General features: G+C 40.4%; 1 protein-coding gene across 3 annotated transcripts in view; it reads left to right on the top strand.

Moving 5' to 3' along the window:
- The first annotated feature begins 412 nt into the window (after positions 1 to 412).
- PRMT3 (protein arginine methyltransferase 3) overlaps positions 413 to 20,539 on the top strand; it is a 65,773-nt gene continuing 45,646 nt past the window's right edge. For 2 of the 3 annotated variants that reach the window (XM_075426784.1, XM_075426786.1), the window contains exons 1-8: positions 413 to 613; positions 1,340 to 1,422; positions 2,778 to 2,827; positions 3,775 to 3,877; positions 5,472 to 5,625; positions 9,050 to 9,191; positions 12,330 to 12,395; positions 17,796 to 17,917. In XM_075426784.1, the coding sequence (XP_075282899.1) occupies positions 453 to 613; positions 1,340 to 1,422; positions 2,778 to 2,827; positions 3,775 to 3,877; positions 5,472 to 5,625; positions 9,050 to 9,191; positions 12,330 to 12,395; positions 17,796 to 17,917 (881 nt within the window). In that variant the 5' untranslated portion in view covers positions 413 to 452. The remainder of the gene's footprint in view (positions 614 to 1,339; positions 1,423 to 2,777; positions 2,828 to 3,774; positions 3,878 to 5,471; positions 5,626 to 9,049; positions 9,192 to 12,329; positions 12,396 to 17,795; positions 17,918 to 20,539) is intronic. The other variant, XM_075426785.1, reaches the window with a different exon arrangement.

A 20,539-nucleotide genomic window follows, 5' to 3' on the forward strand; every position in this document is an offset into this window, starting at 1 on the left:
TGTTATTTCCTTTAACTCTCCTATCGCTGCCACGCTATCTGCGAGAAACGCGGCTTCCAGCCACCCATCAAGCGTACAAGGTACGACTCCACCTCGAAGCAGAAATAATCTCTTATATTTTCGGCTGTCTTAGGGCACGACCCTTTACCCACCCGCCTGGGCTTCTCCCCCGTGAGGCCGCCAGGCGCTCACAGCGGGGCTGCCTCGGCGAGGGGCGTGCGGCGGGAGGCAGCGCTGGCGCGGCGGCTGCCTCAGCGCCCACAAGATGGCGCCGGCCCCCTCCGCCCCCCGGCGGCCGCCGCGCTCCCGCGCCTTCGGAACACAACGGCCGGCGCCTCCGACGGGAGGGCCCCGCCAGGGGGCGCGCTTCCCCTCTTAAGCCCGCCCCTCCAGGCGACGTGGGCGGGGCGGCCGCCCGGAAGCGGCGCACGTGGGGCGGCGGCGGCGGGGCTATGGGTTCCCGGACGGTCCCCGTCTGCGGCTCCCCAGGCGCCGGTGGGCCGCCCGCCCAGGATGAGCTGCCCGAGCTGTCTGACGGCGAGGCCTGGGAGGAAGAGGAAGAGGAGGAGGAAGGCGCCGAGGCCCTGCGGACCCCCTGCCTCTTCTGTGACAGGTGGGGCCCGCGGCTGCTTGCGTTGTCCCTGTGCGTGTCGTGTCCCGTCCCCCCCCCCCCCCCCCGGAGGGGGCTCCTGAGGCGCGATCGTACCGCGGAGCCGCCTGAGGGGGGGAAATAGGGTGCGAGCGCCCGGACTCGGCCTGCGGGATGGCGGCCGCCCCACACAAGCCGGTAACGCGGGGTGGGTGGCAGCGCCCCGCAGCTCGCTGCTCTGAGGTACGGCCTCGCCAGCGCCGAGGGGCTGTGGCGTCCGGGCTGAAGGAGGGGGAAACAGCGCTGGAAGCAGGTGAGCCCCCCCCAGTGTGGGAGTTCATCCCTTGGGTTTCCCTGTCCTCTCCTCCCATCGTCCGCGAACGGAGGAGGATTTTCGTTTTGGTGCAGCAGATCTGGCTGGCCCGCTCGCCTTGTGTGCGTGCGGGTTTTGTGGTCTGCGTTTAAGGCTGGTTTTGCTCTAAAGCAGTTTTTGAAAGTTAGCAGGGTTCGTGGTTTTGTTAAAGTTTTTGGGTGTATTATCTTTAGTTGCGAAAAGTGTTGCAAGCCAAGTGAACGCTGCTTTGTGAGGTGTGTGAATACGCGGGTGCCTGTTCATCCTTTCTTATAGGCAGAAATGCTGTGCTGTGAAAGCATTGCCTCGCAGGTCAGAACAGCGCATGTAAAGCTCCTAGGGGTCTTACAGCTTCAAAACATGTTAATACTGTGTACTTAATAATTCGTTATTTACAGGTTGTATAGTTCTCCTGAAGATGTGTTCTCCCACTGCAAAGCAGGGCATCAGTTTAATATATGTGACGTGGTCAAGAAACATGGTGAGTTTTTTTCAGGAGTTGTTGTTTCCTGCTGCATATCAGCATCTTCCTTAAAATAAATTGCGACGATTCGCTTGTTTCTAACTGATTTCCTGGTGGTAGCTGAAGATTCCAAGATTGAGCAAGATAAGCTATTCTAGAAACATGTTTGTATATGTTGTCTGTTTCCTGTGTGCTTTTATCTACTGGTAAAGCTCTCAGTCAGTAACCAGAGTCAGATTGATCTCTACTGGCTTGTGCCCAGTCCCCTGTGCATGCTGGAGTAAGAGCTATTTACCCCGTCTCCAGAGAACGCTTGCCCAGCTAGTGGCATTGCTGTTGGGCTGGGGAGCTTAGCAGAGACCAAAGTGGGTGTATCCCCCAGGAGGTCAATAATTGGGCTGTACTGGTGGTGTCTTTTAAATGGCTGTTTGCCATCTTGGCTTATGTTCCCTCAGGTGATCACGGGAAAATATACTCTCCAAAGTCTGTTTCATTCTTTCTAAGTGAAGTTTAAGGTTGACTTTCACTTGCAGTCACGTGTTTAGGTCAAGATGGTGACTGAAGGAAGGTACATATAGGAGGATGTATGTGAAGTGTGTGTGGGAGGGGGGATTTGAAAGAGTTAGGTAAGTACTGAACCACTGAGCCTGAAATCCATATCTTATTGTATATAGAGGAAAACTGGAAAGCAGAGGAAGGGGAACAGTGTTGGAGAAATGCTATTCTAAGAGTGTGTGCTAAGAAGGAGTGAGAGATAAGAGGGTGGAACTACATGAAACATTTAAAAATCTACATGTAAAATTGTAAGATCCAATCAGTTTTCTGTCTAAAATCCAATGGAAAGTATTTTGAGTTTATGCAGTATCCTTGCCATTCTCGAGGAGAGTACAGAATTATATTTACTGTTATTTCTGGGCAAGGTGGCAGTTTTAAATCAATGTTGGTGTGTATTCTGGGTGAGTAGAATCAGTTTACATTTTATTAAGCAGAAAGCTAAAAATATAAACAAAGGAACACAGCAGCCTGAAATATCAGCAAGGTAGCTAGTAGGAAGTGAATGTGTCTGTCCTGATGTCATTGCTTGCCAAATGAATCAAATCCTTGTTCATAATCCACGTTTGCATGTGTTCTATAGTTAATTTGTGGTAAAAGTATTTGTCTTGAGGGTAGAAATTTGATAGTTTAGTCCTGAGGAGAAGAAAAATGTAGACAGCAAATTTAAGATAGGAAGACTGCACAAGATAATGATGTACACCCCAAGGGGAAGCCGGCCAATTGAAGTAATTAGTATTCATATAATTGTAAAATGCATGTGGGTTTTCAGTAATGCAAGCTTTCTCTCCTTTTTTTTCTTCTCCTCTTTTTCTTTTCAGGACTTGATTTTTATGGATACGTTAAACTAATAAACTTTGTTAGATTAAAGGTAGGTGTGCCACATACTACTTCTGTAATCTGTGTCTGGAGAATGGGAAATCAAGGTGCTGTGATTTCAATTTGCTGTTTTTAATAACTGTAGGAAATTTTGTATTATATATCTAGAAAAAGAAATTGCAGGAATTCAAGTAGCTATTGATGGATTTGTTTAGATGAGAAGTTGTTTTCATTTTAAATTTAATTATTCTGTGACTTTGAAGCACGTTCTCTGGTTGTTCCCTAAAAGCTGAAGTTTAAACTTGATACCATCTCATGTAATCAAGTATTTTTTACTTAAATCTTCAAATCTTTACTTAAATCCTTAAAGAGTTATTTAAGGCATAACTAAATGCAGAGTAAATATGGAAATGGTAAAGCTGAAGTCCAGAATCTGATCTCTGCTTTTCTGGCAAAGTATTAACTGGCTGGATGCAAACAGAAGAAAATACAGCATTTCTGACATTTGTCCCCGCACTGTTGTTCATGTGAAAACACTTGGCCTGATTAATATCTTGGCTTTATTCATGAGCCCTATTGTAAGCTATAGGTCAAATGCCTGATTAAACTTGGTTCCTGGTAGGAGTGTAATCCTAAAAGTAACTTTCAATGTTTATCAGTCTGCTGTGCTTTACTGCTTGTACTGAATTCCTTGACACTGTAGCTTCCTGGGCTTTGGGGCCCAGACTAGCTTGTAGGTGTGGTTTTATCCTATTCTCTGGTCACTGTGGTGGTAGCGTCAGTGTGCTAAGGTGAGTACTTGGTGTCAGAGCTGCTGTTCTTGCTTAGTTACGCATTAAAGTAGTATCTTTCTCAGCGTTTGCTATAAAGCTACTTTAATAGTACCCCGTTTATTTTAATAGGTGGAAGAACAGATCTTTGCCTTATTTTCTTGAATGAAATTGAAGGGCTGGTATTTTGAAAGAAACTTGGCTTACACACTCTTTCCCTTCTGTCTAGAAACCAACAGCAGCCTATTTGAGTTCTCTTAGCAGCCCAGTGCCTTGGGAAGGAGAGGAATACTTGAAACCAGAGCTAGAAGATGATCTTCTACTTCAGTTTGGTAAATAAATTCATTTCAGTATGACTATACTGCATTGTGGGGTAAATGTGGTGTTGGCAGGGCTCCTGTGGTATGAATTATCGTCACTGTTATTCAGTTGACTTATGTACATGAGAAAGTTCACGTACTAGCTTGAAGTCACAACATTGTTGCACTCGGAAGTTTTTACTGTGTGTTACATGTGTTGCTTTTTAATGGCTGACATTTCCATAGCCCTGTTTTATTGTCTGTATTCACTTAATGTAAACATGATGTTTATAGTGGAGATGCTGTATGTAGTAATCAAGCTGTTCAAAGAAGCACTCCACCCAAACTTCATTGAAAAGTTTGTGAAACTTTTAAAGTTTCTACATGTAAGTATTAAAATCAAGTCATTCAAAAAGCATGCTACAAGTAAGGGGCAACTGATTTGCCTTGTTGAAAATGTCTTGATCTTTTATACAGGTTCTGTTTTGGACCAACTCAGTGTAAGATACTACAGTTGCATAGAAAAGTTCTTCTCCTTCAGCAGCTCTAGCAATCAGTACAAGCAGCTTTATTTTCTCTTTCATGACAGTTCATCAGATGGTCTTGAGAGAATTCATTTTGACTTTTGAACTTATTTTTGCTGTCCATGATCCTCCCACTCTTCCTATTTTGCACTCGATTGTATATCTTTCACCCAAACTGTAAGGTACTTGGGGCTTATGGATTTTGTCTTCTCTATACAGACTGGAATGCAGCTTTGCCCCTTTTGAAGTGATCTCTGCTGCATGATAGCAGAGATACTGTGTGGTAGAGAGCATTATTTGGTTACTTCAGGGATTTCATATTTCATTGTATGTCCTGCCTTGAAGTATCTGTGCTTTGTTTCAGTCCCATGGGCCAGTCTTCCACGATTAAAAGGAATAGATACATGGGGTTTTTTAAATGAAGTATTTTGCCTAGTAAGCTGGCTGTAACTTTTTACTATATCCAAAACCACAGTAGCGCCATTTTTTTAATCTGCTGACATCTGTTGAAATCACCAGCTGAATTAAGCAAGAGGTGAATGGGACCTAGTGCCAAGTCTGAGTTTTGGTAGTTAAAAGGCAGTGCTTCACCTGGATTCATTCTGCCTATCCTCTTTTGAGTTTTGTGTGTTCATAAGCTTTATAAGAACCCAAGGCATTGGTTTGAAAATTAGGAGTTGCTGTCTTATTATTAAAAGATTCTAAATTTAAATACCTTCTTACATTTTACCATTACCATTAACAGCCATTTTGGCCTCAGAATAATGTAATTGGAAAAACAGAGGATAGGACTGTGGTTAACTTAGTCTAAATCTAATGTATTTTCTATCAACAATCCGACACTGGTATTTAAAGAAGCCTGAATTCTCAGTTTATTTGGTTCGTTAACTTAGAGCTTGCTTCTGGCATACTTGCCTTTACTGAATAGTATTGTGTTCTGCAGTTAGTCCTATCAAATTTGGTGATGCTTCTTGTAAAACAGACTACTTTTACAAAACATCCAAAAACAGAAATAGTAACACTGAAAACATCGTTTGTTTATGAGCTGCTGTGAAGCAACATGTGACTGATAGGTGGTTTTTTCTTTGTCCCCGTTTCATCAGATATAGAAGATATTTGTGAACCTGCAAACGTTTCGTGTTCTAATGGTTTAAATGATACCGCGATGCTCCTTGAACAACTAAAGCATGCAGAATACAGAGCAAGACTTGCTGAAGCAGCCTTGGCTAGAGCACAGGATGATCTTCAAAAAATGAAGTATGTGTTTGAACTGAAGTTTTGGGGTTTTTTATTTCACGTGTTTTAGGTGAGATGAGATGTTCATAGTTAAGACCAACAGAAGTTCAAAGAAGTGGTAGAATGTAACTGTGGAATAAAACTCATGACTTCTGTTGGGACTGTAGGTTTGACTTTTGTTTCATAGATGATTAGTAAACGTGTTGTAGCTGATTAGTTAAACCTGCACAAATTAAAAGAGCAAAGTATGCTTAGGAAACCTAAATAAACACATGGCCCAGAAACATGCATTTTGCCTCAGACCCCTCTTTGTTTTTCAGACGCTTTTCTGTTAGTCATTTGGGTATGAATGTAAACATTGAAGATGTACACCATGGAGAAGAGGGAGGTACTGATAAATTAAGTATGGCACTCTAAACATTTTCAGAGGTGACTCCAAACAAGGATTCTTAGTAGTGGAATCGATTTGGAAAAACCCTCAGTGGAATTAATAAACCAACTTTTCAGCTACTTTTAGTTTCAGTCTTAGGTGTGGGTTCTGTTAGTAAGAACATTCAGTGCATTGCAGTCGAGCATGAGGACAACCCCATAGCTGTACACGCTACTTCTAAGTCTTGAGGTCTTCAAAATATGGATTGATGATGCGCATGGGTAGAATGGGAATATGAACTACTGTTTGGGTCACATAGGATTAAATCCTGTACAGATGTGTCATTTCAAGATGACACTGATTGGGCACTGAAGAACTGCAGTTGTATTTGTGAGACCTAGAAAAATAATTCATGTTCTTTTGTGGAAAAGTAAAGCAGCTAAAACCTTGTTTTGTAAAGTACACTTGAGAATTTGTTGTATGTTTTGCTAGTACACACTTGATGTTATTAGTAACTAAGTATATGAAAATAAATTAATGTATTCAAATCTTATCAGCTGTGAACAGTTATGCATTTCAAAAATGAACAGTTGTCTTCATCTGGGTTTATCGTACTTTAAAGCATACAACACTTTGTGATATCTGTGTGTACATTATGCATTAATTCATCGTAAACAATAAGAATGAAAGAAGTTTGTCACTGTACTTGGAAAACTTGAGGGTTTTTTTCTGTGTGGTTTCTTGTCTTACTCTTGTTCCCGTCTTTTTCATTTAAAAGAAAGAAAAATCTTGTCAGATCATCAGTTGCAATTTCTTTTCTGCTCTCTAAACTTCAATCAGGCTTATACAGTTTTCTTTTTGAGGTTAGTATATGAAATTATCTGCTGTTGTAGAAGGGAGCCTTTAATTTTTCTTTTTCAGGGCAGGCTCTTCAATTCAGCAGGGATCAGCTGGCAGCAAAAATAGCCAGATGTAGATTTGGTGAAGCAGCACAGTATTAATTATGGCCAGATGAACCAGATGCATTGTAGTAGTCTACGTGCTGTGATTCATAGTGATAATGGTTGATGCTGGAGGTTACTCCACTGAAAGAGACCATGTATGGACGTTTCCTTTCAGGTAAACCTCTGTGAAATAAAGAGAGCTTGGAAGTCTGAAGTGGAGCAAGAATAGTGTACAGGATTTTAATCTACAGTAACCTGTTTTTCTGTTGTTTTCTGTCATGGAAATAGGTTTATAACGGTATTTGGCAGGCCAGTTGTCCGACTTCAGCTTCTGGAGTAAAAAAAAAAAAATAGATCCAGGAGTTTGCTAGTGCTCTATCTATCTGCAGAGACTTCTTAGCAGACTGAGTAACTGTAACTTCTTTCAGTTGCAACATCATTGCCTTACGCAGGTCTTGCTCTCAAAGACGTGGAAAAATATTTCAGGTTTTTAATGACTGCCCGTTCAGGATCAGTCGTGCAGCTCCCTAGAGATTGTTGCCTTCTGAGCCCTGGAATAGCAGTAGGAGGACACTTGCTAATTAAGTATGAAATAATTTCTGCGGAATTGTTTTTCAAGTTTGCTAGTTTGCTGGACCGTGTAGACTTACTGAATTATGAGGATTGAAAGGAGTACAATGTGAAAACAGGTAGCTGGAGGCCTGGAGATGTTTAGTTTCCTCCCACAAATGAGAACAGTTCTATAAAGCAGGTCACATTTAGCATTAGATAGAGATTTAAGAGCATGGCTTGTTTATCCTGAATTTTTCATCTGTCCGCTGTTTAGAGATGATGCCTTTTATTTTTACTTACCTTCTTTCTTTCTTGAATAAAAAGACAAGAGGGCAGCTCTGTCTCCAGGGTTTATTTGGTACTTGTGTTGCATGCATAGGCTGGAGGAACTATTGACTGAATCCACTTTAAATAATTTTAAATTTAAAATAGAGTTTAAAACTTACAAAATGCTAATCATACTAATTGTACATCATACAATCTATTTTTTCTAAGTTTCAATTTTTGTCGTTTTGATATTTACTGAAAAGTAAGGAAAATGCAAACTGCCATTGTAGAGAGCAATATTACAAATAAGATCCAGACCTTACCTGTATGTCAGCAAGTACAGGAAGTTTCTGATACTGAAACACTTTCAGTATGAGTTCCTTCACCAGCACCTCTTCCCCATCCAAACTAGTTATGCAGAGCAGTATTTGTCATGTCAGGACTGAAATAGTGGTTTTGGTTTTGTTGTTCTATAAGGGTGGTACTGGTAATGAGATGTTACTTACAGCTTCTATACATGAAGTTCTTACTTAAGAAAGTGTGACTGCTGTTAAAGGTGAGCTTTGGCTGCCTTGGACTGGTCTAGGATGCAAGTTTTGTTGATGTTGGACTGTAGACCTCGGAGGAATATTGTCTGGCTGGAGCATGTTTGGTTTTTCACTTCATTGTGGATATAATATGATCTGTTTGCTTGTCAACTTTTGATTGTGTTTTTATGATAAGACCTTAGATTTGTGTATTATTGTCAAACTTGCTTTGAGAAATGAGGAGAGAACATGTGTATTAGGAATGCAAGGCCATGGAGGGGGAAAAATAAGCAGCATGAAGTTAAAGTAATAAATTGAATTTTAAGCTCTGGTTTGTTTCCACCCAAATGCTTCAGTTCCAAAGTACTTTCTTCTACCTTCGCTAGTCATGCAGTGTTGTAGGGTTTCTAGTTCTTGGGCTGGTTGTTGTATTGAGTCTGTACCAGCATTACACAGCCTAAAACACATTTTGACCACTGTGGTACAGCGTGCAAACTAGATAATTCCTCCTTAAAATAGAAATGAAGCCTGAGCCTTTCCCTGCCGGTATTTGCTGGCTGAGAGCAGAAGGCAGCGGTTGCAGGAGGGTGCTGGGCAGCCGTGCAGCAGCTGGAGGAGCCGGCAGAGGGAGGTTGTGCACAATTAAAACCGGTCCCATTGTTGTCCCAGCCCCTGGGCAGTCTGGGTTCCTTCACCTCCTTCCAGCCCCTTCTCCCCTTCTACCCCCACCTCCTGTTCATGGTCACATCAACATGTCTCAAGGGTGTGTTTCAAATTGATTGCAGACAATTTGCGCAGGATTTTGTGATGAACACGGATGTCAGGAGCAGCTCGTCATCCAGCGCCATCGCAGACCTTCAGGAGGATGAGGATGGCGTTTACTTCAGCTCCTATGGGCATTATGGGATACACGAAGAGATGCTAAAGGTTAGAAAGTCATCTTAGCTGCATCTTAGTAGGACTAAGGAGGAAAGATGGAATGAAGTGGGCTGTGTGCCCATAACTGTACTGCAGAGCAGCTGCATTTTTAACCCTTTCTATACATGATAGTGTTTTCCTAGGAGTTGGGTTGAGAGATCTGTTTTGTCGCTTTAGTTCCTTTGTACAAGTTCTGTTTATAGGAGGTGTTAGGAACATGAAAACGTTTCCTGTACAGATACGCTTGAAGATATATTACAATATCGCAGATGTGCTTGAAGGTGTATTTCAGTACCACTCTACCATCACCTTACCTTGCCAAAAGCAGCTTTTTTCCTGGGTGCTTAAAAGATGATGGAAAAAACATGATACAGATAGTGAATGTTTTTCTTTTGTGTATGTTTTCCTAACAATGGAAATTTGTTAGGTAAAACCATTTCTCAAACATTGTGGTTTCCTATTGCACTAGGTAAACAGAAATGGTTGGTGTTTGTGCACAGTTCATTGAACAGCTGGAAAAATTGTATGCTCCTTTTATATGATAAAGGCAAAAAATTAATGCTTAAAACTCTTCAAAGGCAAACCTATGCATGCCCTTTTAACTTAAAAAAAAAAACCCTAGCACAAACTCCCACAACTTTAGAACTGACATGCAAATCAAAATCTCTTACTGCTTCATTTCACAGAAAGTATCATGGTTGTGAAAATCATAAACAGTTTTATCATTTTAAGGCATAAGTAAAATTCCTGCCTAAGGTAGAAGTCGGGTATGGAGTTGTGCAGTGACTTTGTCTGTACAGATAGCATGTAAAGTTTTCTGCTTCGTAAATCAGTTAGTGGCCCCCAGTGTAGAAATAGAGATGAATCTGTCTTAAGAATAGTATAAACATGAGGTTAATTTTAAGGGGGTCGGGGATTTTGCAGAAGCACAGACATGTCTGCAGAAGTAGAAGAATGTTTTCCAAAATGCATAGTCCAGAAAACATAATTTAAGTAAGAATGATAGAAGCTTGGTTTTACAGTTGTATAGAGCTGGCATTTGAGATGATATAGGCTATAGGATGAGGGAGCCTTTCTGTTTGTTAATAAAGTTTATAATAATTCTGCAGCTCTGCACAAGGAGATTGATGTAACATTTTATTTTTCTGGTTTCAGAGAATATTTGTTAGAATGCTTTTAAGATTTTTTTTTTCTTTTCCAAACACAGGAAAACAATTGCTTTTTAAGATGTGTGCATTGAATTTTTTCCTATATACTGGGCATTCATTTTGATATAGAAATAAAGTAGACATACAATAAAATAAAATACAGTGGCTTGCTGCTTTGAAGTTTTTAAGAAAGGAACCTTGCAGTCTCATTTTTAAGTCTGTTTCTGACACTGTTCAGTTTTGAAACCGTTTGTTTTCCTAACACCTGGTAGTGGTAGAATGAAGTTTCAAATTTTTTTTTTTTTTTTTTTTTTTTGCTGCAAAGCCTTCAGAGATGGGGAAGAGTATTGTTACTTTGCACTGGCCAAATGGATAGTGTTTCCCTCGCCTTTTTTTTTGCTTGAGAATTTCTTGACGATCATCTTAATAATTTTTCTTACTCATTGAAAAACTAAACAAAAAAAGTATGACATTGAAATGGTGAGTGAGAGAATGGATTTGATGGATAGAGAGACCTGAACTGAACGACCATGGCTTACTCAAGCAGCAGCGCATATAGTAGAGACAGCAGCTAGAATTGTATTGATTGAGTTGGGGAAGTGCTGAGGCAATGTGAGTGGGCAGGGTGTAAGGCTGAAAGCTTTCCAGCTGACTGCTTTTGCGATTGATGCTGAACCTTCTGATTTTTTTTTTTAAACTTTTTTGATTGTTTCAGCAAACCCTATTATATACCGCAGTAGAGGTGAAGTGCTAAAAATAGTTGCTCTGAATATAGCGTCATAGTAAACCGATATGATTTTAAAGGGTCCAATTGCTTTATTATTATTCATGTTAATTATGTATAATTTTAAAGTACAGGATTCTAAAATTATTCCTAACTGTTTGTTTGGTCTCTGTGTGTGTGTGATAATCCTCCTAAACTTAAAACTGGATTTCAGGATTTTCAGGCCTCAAAATGATTTGTTTTTTCTCCAGAATTTTTATGAACATGTCCTTTGTTCTCAGTCTCTGGTTTTGATCTTGTCTTTCTAATAAAATGGACTTTGCTCTTTCTCACTAGAGAGAAAATACTTAGTTGCTGTATTGTTTCTAAAAATTCTTACCTGCTATAGCAGAAAAATATTCACTTAAATACAAGCAGTTAGATTTTATACTGCATTATTATTTATAGACTTGTCTTTACTAGATAAAAATTGCTTAAAATTTTTCTTTTACTTTGCTCTAACACTTGAACTGCAACAGCAACTTACACTTGGCTGTCAATTTGTGTACTTGCTCATGCGTATGAAGATAATCAATGTTTTAATATATTCCCTTGCTGGTAGGTTGAGCTATGCTGCTAGTTTTCATATACAAAGATACCATAAATGGTTAGTTATATGCGTGAAAACATTCCTGCTTCTCAGGTCACGTTGTGTTCCAGTTAACTATTTATTATATTGGCCTTTCATAGAATGGGCTGTACAGCTTCAATTACTAGCTTGTTTTCAGGTTTGCAAATTCGCAGTTTGTTCAGAAATAGAAAAGGTTAATCTGATCGCTAACTTTCTTTGAAGGAATCTGTCTGCCACAGGAATGTCAGAGAATAAAATGATACAAAGTGTTTTATGAGCTCGTGACTGAAATTTTTACCGTTGCATAGAAAGTTGTTATGTAAAGTTGATGCAGTATTGCCACTCTGTTACTGCTGTTCTTGGAAAGTGGTGGAGAGGTATTAAGAACTTTGAAACGTCTGAAATCAAATGCAGCAGGTCAGGAAACTGTGAGCTAATTTCTTGTTTTTCCTTCAGAGGTACTGCTGGCTTAATTTGCAAAGACAATAAATTCTGAAAGAATATCAAATGGAAAGTGTTATGATTGCAGAGCCCTTATAAGTACAGTAGCCACAAACCATCTTTAGGCCAAGTAAAAAAGCAAGTTTTTCAGCATTTTTGAATGATATGCTGAACATAAGTAGAAAAAGCGAACGTTTATGGGTTTTGTATTCTTTAAATCATAGGATAAAGTGCGTACAGAAAGCTATCGTGACTTCATCTATCAAAACCCACATATCTTCAAGGACAAGGTAGGCAAAACGGCTCAGAAAACACAATAATTTCTACACTTTATTTTTTCCAATGATAGAAATCCTTCAGGTTGGCTACTTTGTAGCTCTGGGAATGGAATATTGCACTGACAACATTTGATTTAATGTACTCTGGCTTTATTAGGTGGTAGAGTGCTATTCAACTGCTGCAAACTGCTGATAACAGAAGTGCTTATCGCTATTGTCATTGTTTTGTGTGCCATGTCGGGATGTTCATTAATTATGTTGGCGGGGTTAACTTGGGCCATTCTTGTCCAGTCTGTTGAGTGGAATCTGTCTTAAAGGGCCTCTTTACCACAATTTAAGTGAATTTCAATTTGTGCCTGATAACAGTAAAAAAAAAAAATCTTAGAAGCATTGTGTAATTAGAATTGGGGAAAAAATTCACGTGCAACTGATTTATTGAATTAGTGTTGTTTAGCCTCTCCAGATGAGGTTATTATTGAGGGACTTGGAGCCAGGAACTAGTATTTCGCTTGTAGTGAGGAGAAATTGCACTGACTTTTGTTTATGATCTTACTGTGGTTATGACCCCAGTACAGTTGCCATCCTCTGCTTGTCTTCTGCTGGCTATTTCTGAAGAGTTTGTTGTGTTCTGAGTTACGCTGTGCAGCCTTCTGTTCTGGATTAGCTTTCTGCTGGCTGGTTGTTACATTCTTAAGCTGTGTATGGATATTTCTTAATGTGAGACCAAGATGTCTAGAACAATCACTGCTGATTTTTATTTTGGCTTTGTGTGAGACTTTGTTAATAAGTGATAATACGAGGCCTCAGAATAGTTGTGGAAGTAATACAAGTGCACCTATCTGATAGTTCTTTAGATGGAAGTTGTGCTAGATAGTTTTGTCCTAGGTGGGAGGTATTTCAAGGTAGATAGCACATACTCTCTGTATGTCTTACTTCCGTTTTATTTGGTAACTACAGCAAAACACTATTAAGAAAAACAGTTTTCTTCCTTTTTGCTTCAATCCATGTCACAATCTTGTTTCTACTGAACATTTCTAAGCTCTTTAGTTGTAATGAGAGAACAAGCAAAAGCGTTGTGGAAACATTATGCTGCCAGCTACTTAAAAGATGGGAGTGACTGCATAGCTGGATGGCTCGTCCAACAAAGCAGGAAGGTCAATAAAGGAAAGAAAACTTTCTTGGGAGAAATTTAGTTTTGTAGATGCCCCTAGAATTGATAACTGCAGGTTTTCATAGAGTAAGACTAATCTGAAGTTATATGGAATGCGTGTCCTAGTGAAACAGTAATTTTTGAGAATTGGTTATAGTTCTCCTCTGCTGTGTGGACATATTGGTAACATTCAAAAGAAAGCGCGGATCAACTGTTACAGACAATGCTGCTTCAACGCCAGCTGTAGATGCACTTGCTCAGGAAACAGGCAGTAAATGTGCTTACTCTGTGGGTTTTTTTACTTCATGTGAAAGCATTCAAATTCTAAAGAAAAGTTTGTCTATTAATTGCGACGTCTGCAAAATGTTTTCTGAACTCACTGTTTTTACAGCAGTTTTCTGATCAAGATACCTCTTACCTTAAATTTGTAGTGTATCCAAACCCATCATACTGTGTTAAAGTTGAGTGGAAAGAAAGATTCTCAGTTGCTTTGAGTTCCCAACAGCTTCATTCCAGGTGATCAGTGCCCCACTTCTGTGTCTGACTAAATGTTGATGTGGCTTTCACTTGGTGTGCTGTTATGGAGAATATATGGGCTTTTTTCAGAGATCTAGCTTTGAAGTGACACCTTTTATAGAATTCTGCTGAAGGAATTGTTAAGATGTTTTGATTAATTTATGTATTATAGAATGGTCTCAGAACCATATTAATGAGTGAAGCTTCCAACTTGAGGAAATAGGCTGTTTCCCCTTAAATTCTGATTACAATTTGAAAAAAAAAAGTGAGCAAAAGTCTGATACTGTATTTGCTAGAACTCCCACGTGGTATTCCTCCGTAGAAAATAGTGAGATGCTCTTTGTTGTTTCTGAAAGGACACCTGTGAGGTGGGTTGGGAGGAGCTTCTTCAAAGAGCTTAGCTGACCATGCTAGCTTTTGATGCAAATCTTCAGTATCCCAAAGAGGTGTGATTGCGTGGTAAGAGATGGTAACAGAATACCGAGGTTTGTTTGTTAGGCATGCTGTATTCAGCACCAGAGTTTTTAAACCTTGTTCCTACTAAATGTTCATTGATGGAATTAATTTATTTGGCCAAATTACCTGACCTCCTGTTTTCCTGAATTTGAAGTTTTACTGTTACTAGAAGTAGAATATCAGTTTTGATTAGACTGCAGAGAAGGACGTGATGCTGCAGTATATTATGGTATAGTCAAATCATCAGTCCAGCTGCTCCAGATCTCTGGTGAGAGGCCATATGTGATCACTGCAAGAATGGGTTAGTTCTAGACCCTTGTTGTTAGGCTAATTGGTGATCATTCTGCTTGTCTTTCTGTTCCTCACATGTGTTCCAGCTTGTATGTTTTCTCTCCTGTGCTTTTTTCTCCACCCCCATCCCCTGCCTAAGGCTAGATGAGTTCCATCTGGGTTTTTAAGTGACCAGGGCAGCTGTCCAAAGTGGTGTCTGTTTTGATTTTTTTTCAATTTGTGGTGATTACTCTCTTTCACGCAACTGTACATCAAGATCATTCTTTCACAGAGGTTTATTTTTGGCTCTAACTTCTAGCTTTCATGGCTCAGCTGATTGAATTTTATTAACTATGATGGGTAAAGCATTAGAATAGATGATGATAGGGGGCACGAGATTTCAGCAGCTGCACGAACATTGATTTTTACTTTCTATTCCTGTCTCCAGAAGGCTTCAGCCTAGGGATTTCTGTAGCCATTACATGCTCACATGTAAGTTGTGAATGAGTTGTAGAATTGGCTCCTCCTGGAACATAGCTGTAAAGAGTTCCAAGTGAAACAAGTAACTCTGTCCACAACTTCCATGGCCAGCCTCTACACAAAATGCTGTAAAAAAACTTAACATGCGAATGATTTCTAGTCTGATTCCAGATTGCAAGTTGCTCTATGAAGACAGGTGGCAGTCAGCTCTTTACTCATTCCTTCCCAGTACACCACAGCAGAAGCTCACCTACTGTGCTGCTAAGGATAAATGGCTATTTTTATTCACACTGGTTTCAGAATCGTTGCTATGTATCCATCATCAAAATGTATAGAATTGTATGCAAGGCGAGCAGACCTAATATGCAGAGCATTCAAGTTCGTACTTTGATACTATTTGTCAGGTGAAATTTAAAAGTGCATATGCAAGTTTTTGTTGCGCCAAAGCAAGAATACTCAGTAGCTCATAAGCCAGAAATTTTGTCAGTAGGGTGCATTATTGCTGTGAAATATTTTGTAAAATGGGGTTATAATTCTCAAGTGTGGGATTGATTACTGAGTGATCTGATGCCTTTTTTGGAAAAAAAAAATTAACATCATGAAAGCTGTGAGGACAGCTTTATAATACTGGATGCTGTGCTAAGGAGAGACAGATTTTCCTTTCTAATAAATGATTTTTACGACTAGTGGTTCTGACTCAATGTTCCTGTTATCTTAGAAGAAAACATGGTTGTGCTGCCATTCAGAAGAACCTCCAGAGACTGGAGAAATGGGCCGATGGGGGTCCTGTGCAAAGGGCTGGGGGCAATGCAGAACCCTGCAGAGGGAAGGGAAGAACCTCCCCACAGATCAACAGAGGCTGGGGGCCTGCCAGCTGGCAAGCAGCTTTGCAGAGAAGAAGTTTGGGGTCCTGGTCAACACCGAGTTGAGCATGCGCCAGCAGCACACACGCTTGTGGCAAAGGCAGGTGACCAGCCTCCTGGGCTGCATTTGGAAGATGAGTGTCACCAGCAGATCAAGAGAGGTGAACCTTCTCTTGTCCTCAGCCCCAGGGAGATGGCTTGCGGAGTGCTGTGCCCAGTGCTGGCTCCCCAGTGCAAGAGGGAGATGAAGATAGTGGAGTGAGACCAGTGAAGGAGCACAAAGGTGATGAAGGGACTGGATTATCGTTGATACAGGGAGAGGCTGAAAGAGCTGGGGTTGCTTAGTGTGGAGGAGAGCAGGCTGAGGGGAGATCTTGTCAGTGTGTATAAATGCCTGGTGGTGAGGGGAGTAAAGGAGGTGGAGCCAGAGTCTTGTCAGGGGTGCTCAGGGGCAGGACGAAAGCAATGGGGACAGGTTGAACTCCAGGCAATTGCCTTGAAAGATGGGGAAACCCTGTTTTACTGTGAGGGCAATGAACAGTGGCACAGGTTGCCCAGGGAGGTTGTAGAGTCTCTGTCCTTGGAGATGCTCAGAAGATGTTTGAACATGGTCCTGAGCAACCTGCTTTAGTTGACCCTGCTTTGAGCAAAGGGGTGGACTAAGTGATCTCCAGAGGTCCCTTTCAATATCAGTTATTCTGTGTTTCTGTGAAAACATCAAATGTGAAAGTCATAGCTTAAAAATCTAGTGTAACACGTTCAAGATTAAAAGTGTTAGTTTTTAAGCTGTTGAGAAATTTCCAGCAGTTAGAAGAAATATACTTACTATGAGATTGAGGCCTGAACAAGGCTACTTGCTAAAATCTCTGCTTTCTGAAGTTCAACACTGCTGGCATCTCAACTTTACTTATTAATGTGTCTGGTACTATTTTCTTAGCTGCTGCGCATTTTTAAACTTTTCAATCTTCCTACAGTAGGTAGTATGTGAGATGTCAAAAATAAGCATTTTCATGAGTCTTGTTACAATGTTGAGTGTACTTTTTTTCAAGTGTAGTGTTCAAGTTTAATTTTCTTTCACAAAAACCTATGGATCCCCTCTTCCTGGATTTGTTTTTGGTCCTACTTTGAGCAGTGTTAGACAGAAAATATTTACAGGTGTTAAAACCGTGCTAGTTACCTTTCTGAAATGCAGTCATCTTGAGCTATAGCTCTTCTGAAGCACTGTGGCCATTTCTAGCAGAGGGCTCCTAAATAAAGTTTCTGTATAGACTCTCAATGAGAAACTGCAGTTAGAAGATGTTTTTTTCAGTGCCAGTGCTAAATTCAGTTTTTAGCGATGCACTGATTAAAATTGCTCAGGCTCAAATTTCATGTTTCTCCTGTTCATGTAACTTTTTAGTTGTTGCCCAAATGATTGCTTGTGATTGTTTCCCATGTGACTGAGTTAATCTGCAGCTGGAGCTAGTCTACTTCGTTGTTTACCTGTAAAAGGTAGTAGAAGTTGTGGAGTTGGAACTGCAACTTGATTTGGGAGTCTCTGAATGTAATAGTAAGACTTGATGCTACTGTTCGTTCCTTCTTTTAGAATATAGTATCTCACTGATGTAGAAAGACATGTAGAAAAATCATAGCAAGGGAAATGAGATATTTATTTTTACCTCCATTTATTTATTGCAGATGGTTTTGGATGTTGGCTGTGGAACTGGAATACTCTCCATGTTTGCTGCCAAAGCAGGTGCAAAAAAAGTGATTGGAGTCGACCAGTCTGAAATTGTCTATCAGGCCATGGACATCATTAGGTAGGAAATGTTGCAAGAAAAGCATGCTAAATGTTGCTGTAAAAAGTTATTAAAAATGCTGTTAATAGTTAATGGTCAGATATCACTCAGTATGTGTTTTATTTAAGTCCTCCTTCGTCCAAAGAATGACCACAGGTTTTGATGTGCGATGAAGTAGTTTGTTCCTCTGGCAGAGGCGATTAGAACAGGGCTGTGGTTAAGAGAGGGTGTTTCCCAGACCCTCCTGCTAATGTTAGCACAGGGCCAGTTGCAGAGGCTCCAGCTGACTGCTGCCAGTCTATTTTCCACCTTACACTTTAAATATTGCTACTGATAAAATTGGAAGATTTTAGACAACAAATACTAGAGTTGAGACATGTTCCAAGAGGATGTGAGAAACTTTTCCTGGCTGCACTACTTTGAGTTAAAGAAAAAGTACCGATTTAGATAGAAGCAGTAAAAGTTGTTTAAATGTGTATGTATATAGTTGTTTAATTTTCTATTTCTATATAGGAATTGTAAATAATCATGTAATTTCTATAATTAATTTTGTATTTTTTAGAAAATTAGTTTTATAGAAGTATAAAAATTAGAACTGTAGAAATACAGACATTTGATTTTTCTATAAAATTTATTTTTCTATGTTGAAAATGAAATAACTTGATTCGTCTAAATGTATATATATTTTAGATCATGTTGGAACTGTGACGTTTTTAAACAAAAGCTTGTCATGTATTGGTTAATTTTACCAATTTTAACACAAAATAAAGACATGTAACGTAGCTTTATTTGGCAAATGGATTTTATAATTGTGTGGTATTTTTAGTTTTAACTTGTGGAAAACCTTTCCCTAGTAAGTTTCTCTGTACTTTGGTATGTTTAAGGGACTCTGAAAATAGTAAATGTCTATTACCCTGTGTTTTGTTCCTTTAGAAACTTACTGACTTCTGGTCTAGTTGGAAAGTGATTACTATTGCACTGAAACATTTTCTATAGTTGGGGGGGGAGGGGGGCGGGAGGAGGCAAACCAAACAACCAAAAGAAACCCAAAACTGTTTTAAGAGCATGCACACAGACAGACACGTACAGTCTGAAGAGTCTCTGAGGAAAGTTGTTTCCAGGAGAATTCCAAAGATGTTGCACACCATGTGAACTGTCACAGCATAGTACAGAGTAGAAGGGAGCCCTGGACACGGGTGGGATGGGTCTGGTCCAGTCCTCTTCTGTCAGAGCAGGCCCAGCTCCAGTAGATCACTCATGCCTCGGCTGGTCAAATTCTGAGCATTGCCACTTAGCTCTGAACTTCTCTGAAAAATGTGTCTTGTTTGACTAGCCTCACTCTTACTTTTGAAATACCAAACTGTAATTTCCTTTGCTTCAGTTTGTGTCTGTTGCCTGTCATCCAGTCCCTGTGATAGAAGAGAAGAGCTTGGCTCTGTCTTCTCTTCACCCTTCTGCTAGGCAGAGGTAGACACCAGAACCCCACCACTTAACCATCTCTTCTTAAGGCTGAACAAACCCGCTTCTCTCACCTTCTCCCTGTATGTCATGAGCTTCGGTCCCCCATGGTCTTAGTGGCCCTTTCACCAGACTTCCTCCAGTATGTCAATGTCTGCCTTGAACTGGGGAGCCCGTGACTGGACACTGTACTCCAGATGCAGTTTTGCAAGTGTCAGATTGAGGGGAAAGATCCTTTTCCTTGACATGCTGCTGACTGAAGTTCAGCTTGTTCACCCAGCTGCTTGTTGCGGGAAGGTGGGAACAGCAAGCAGAGCAGATTTCTAGCCAGCAGGAACCAATCTGTACTGGTTTGTGGGGTTATTCCAGCCACGGGGCAGGTCTTCATCTGGATCTCTGAGGTTCCCATCAGCCCATTTCTACAGTCTGAGATCCCTCTAAATAGCTGTCCTGCCCTCTGGCTTATCAACTGCTCCCCCCTAATTCAGCATTATCCACAGACTTGCTGGGGGTGCATTCTGTCCCATTAGGTCACTAATAAAGGTGTTAATTAGTATCAGAACTAGCATTGAACCTTGAGGGACACCTCTGGTACCCAGCTGTCAGGCTTTGTACCCTTCTCTCATTTCTTGAACCTCATGGTCTAGGCAGCTTTCCACTTGTCTAATGGTTCATTTATCCACTCTACATTTCACTAATTTACCTATAGAGGATATTATGGGAGACTGTGAGTATATGTAAAAATGAAGCAATGGCATCTGAAGACATGAAAGTATTCCTAGTGTGAGACAGGAGAAATGTAGGTGAAAATGTGTACTGGTAGTAGCTGAGGTGTGTAGGATTTTTTGGTTTGGTTATTTTGTGAGAGCAACTGTGGGAAAGAAAGTCAAGGTAGATACTGAGGAATATGGGATTGACAGTTTTTACGCGAGCTTACATCGGACAGAAATAAGGTTGTCTAGGCAGATGTTTTAGGTTAGATACTACTTCACACATTGGCGATGCAACACTGGACACTTGGATGCTGTAAAATTATTCTATTAAATAAACGCTAGTTTAAGAGAAGTACGTAAGCATTAGGTGCAACTTCGACCAAAACGCTTTTATGGTACAAGAACTCATTCTCTAACAGTGACTTTTCCCAGGAGTCCTTGACATTTTCAGAGTGGTTACAGATGTGAAATG

This window comes from Opisthocomus hoazin, chromosome 7, assembly GCF_030867145.1.
Source record: "Opisthocomus hoazin isolate bOpiHoa1 chromosome 7, bOpiHoa1.hap1, whole genome shotgun sequence".
NCBI classification, from domain to species: Eukaryota; Metazoa; Chordata; class Aves; order Opisthocomiformes; family Opisthocomidae; genus Opisthocomus; species Opisthocomus hoazin.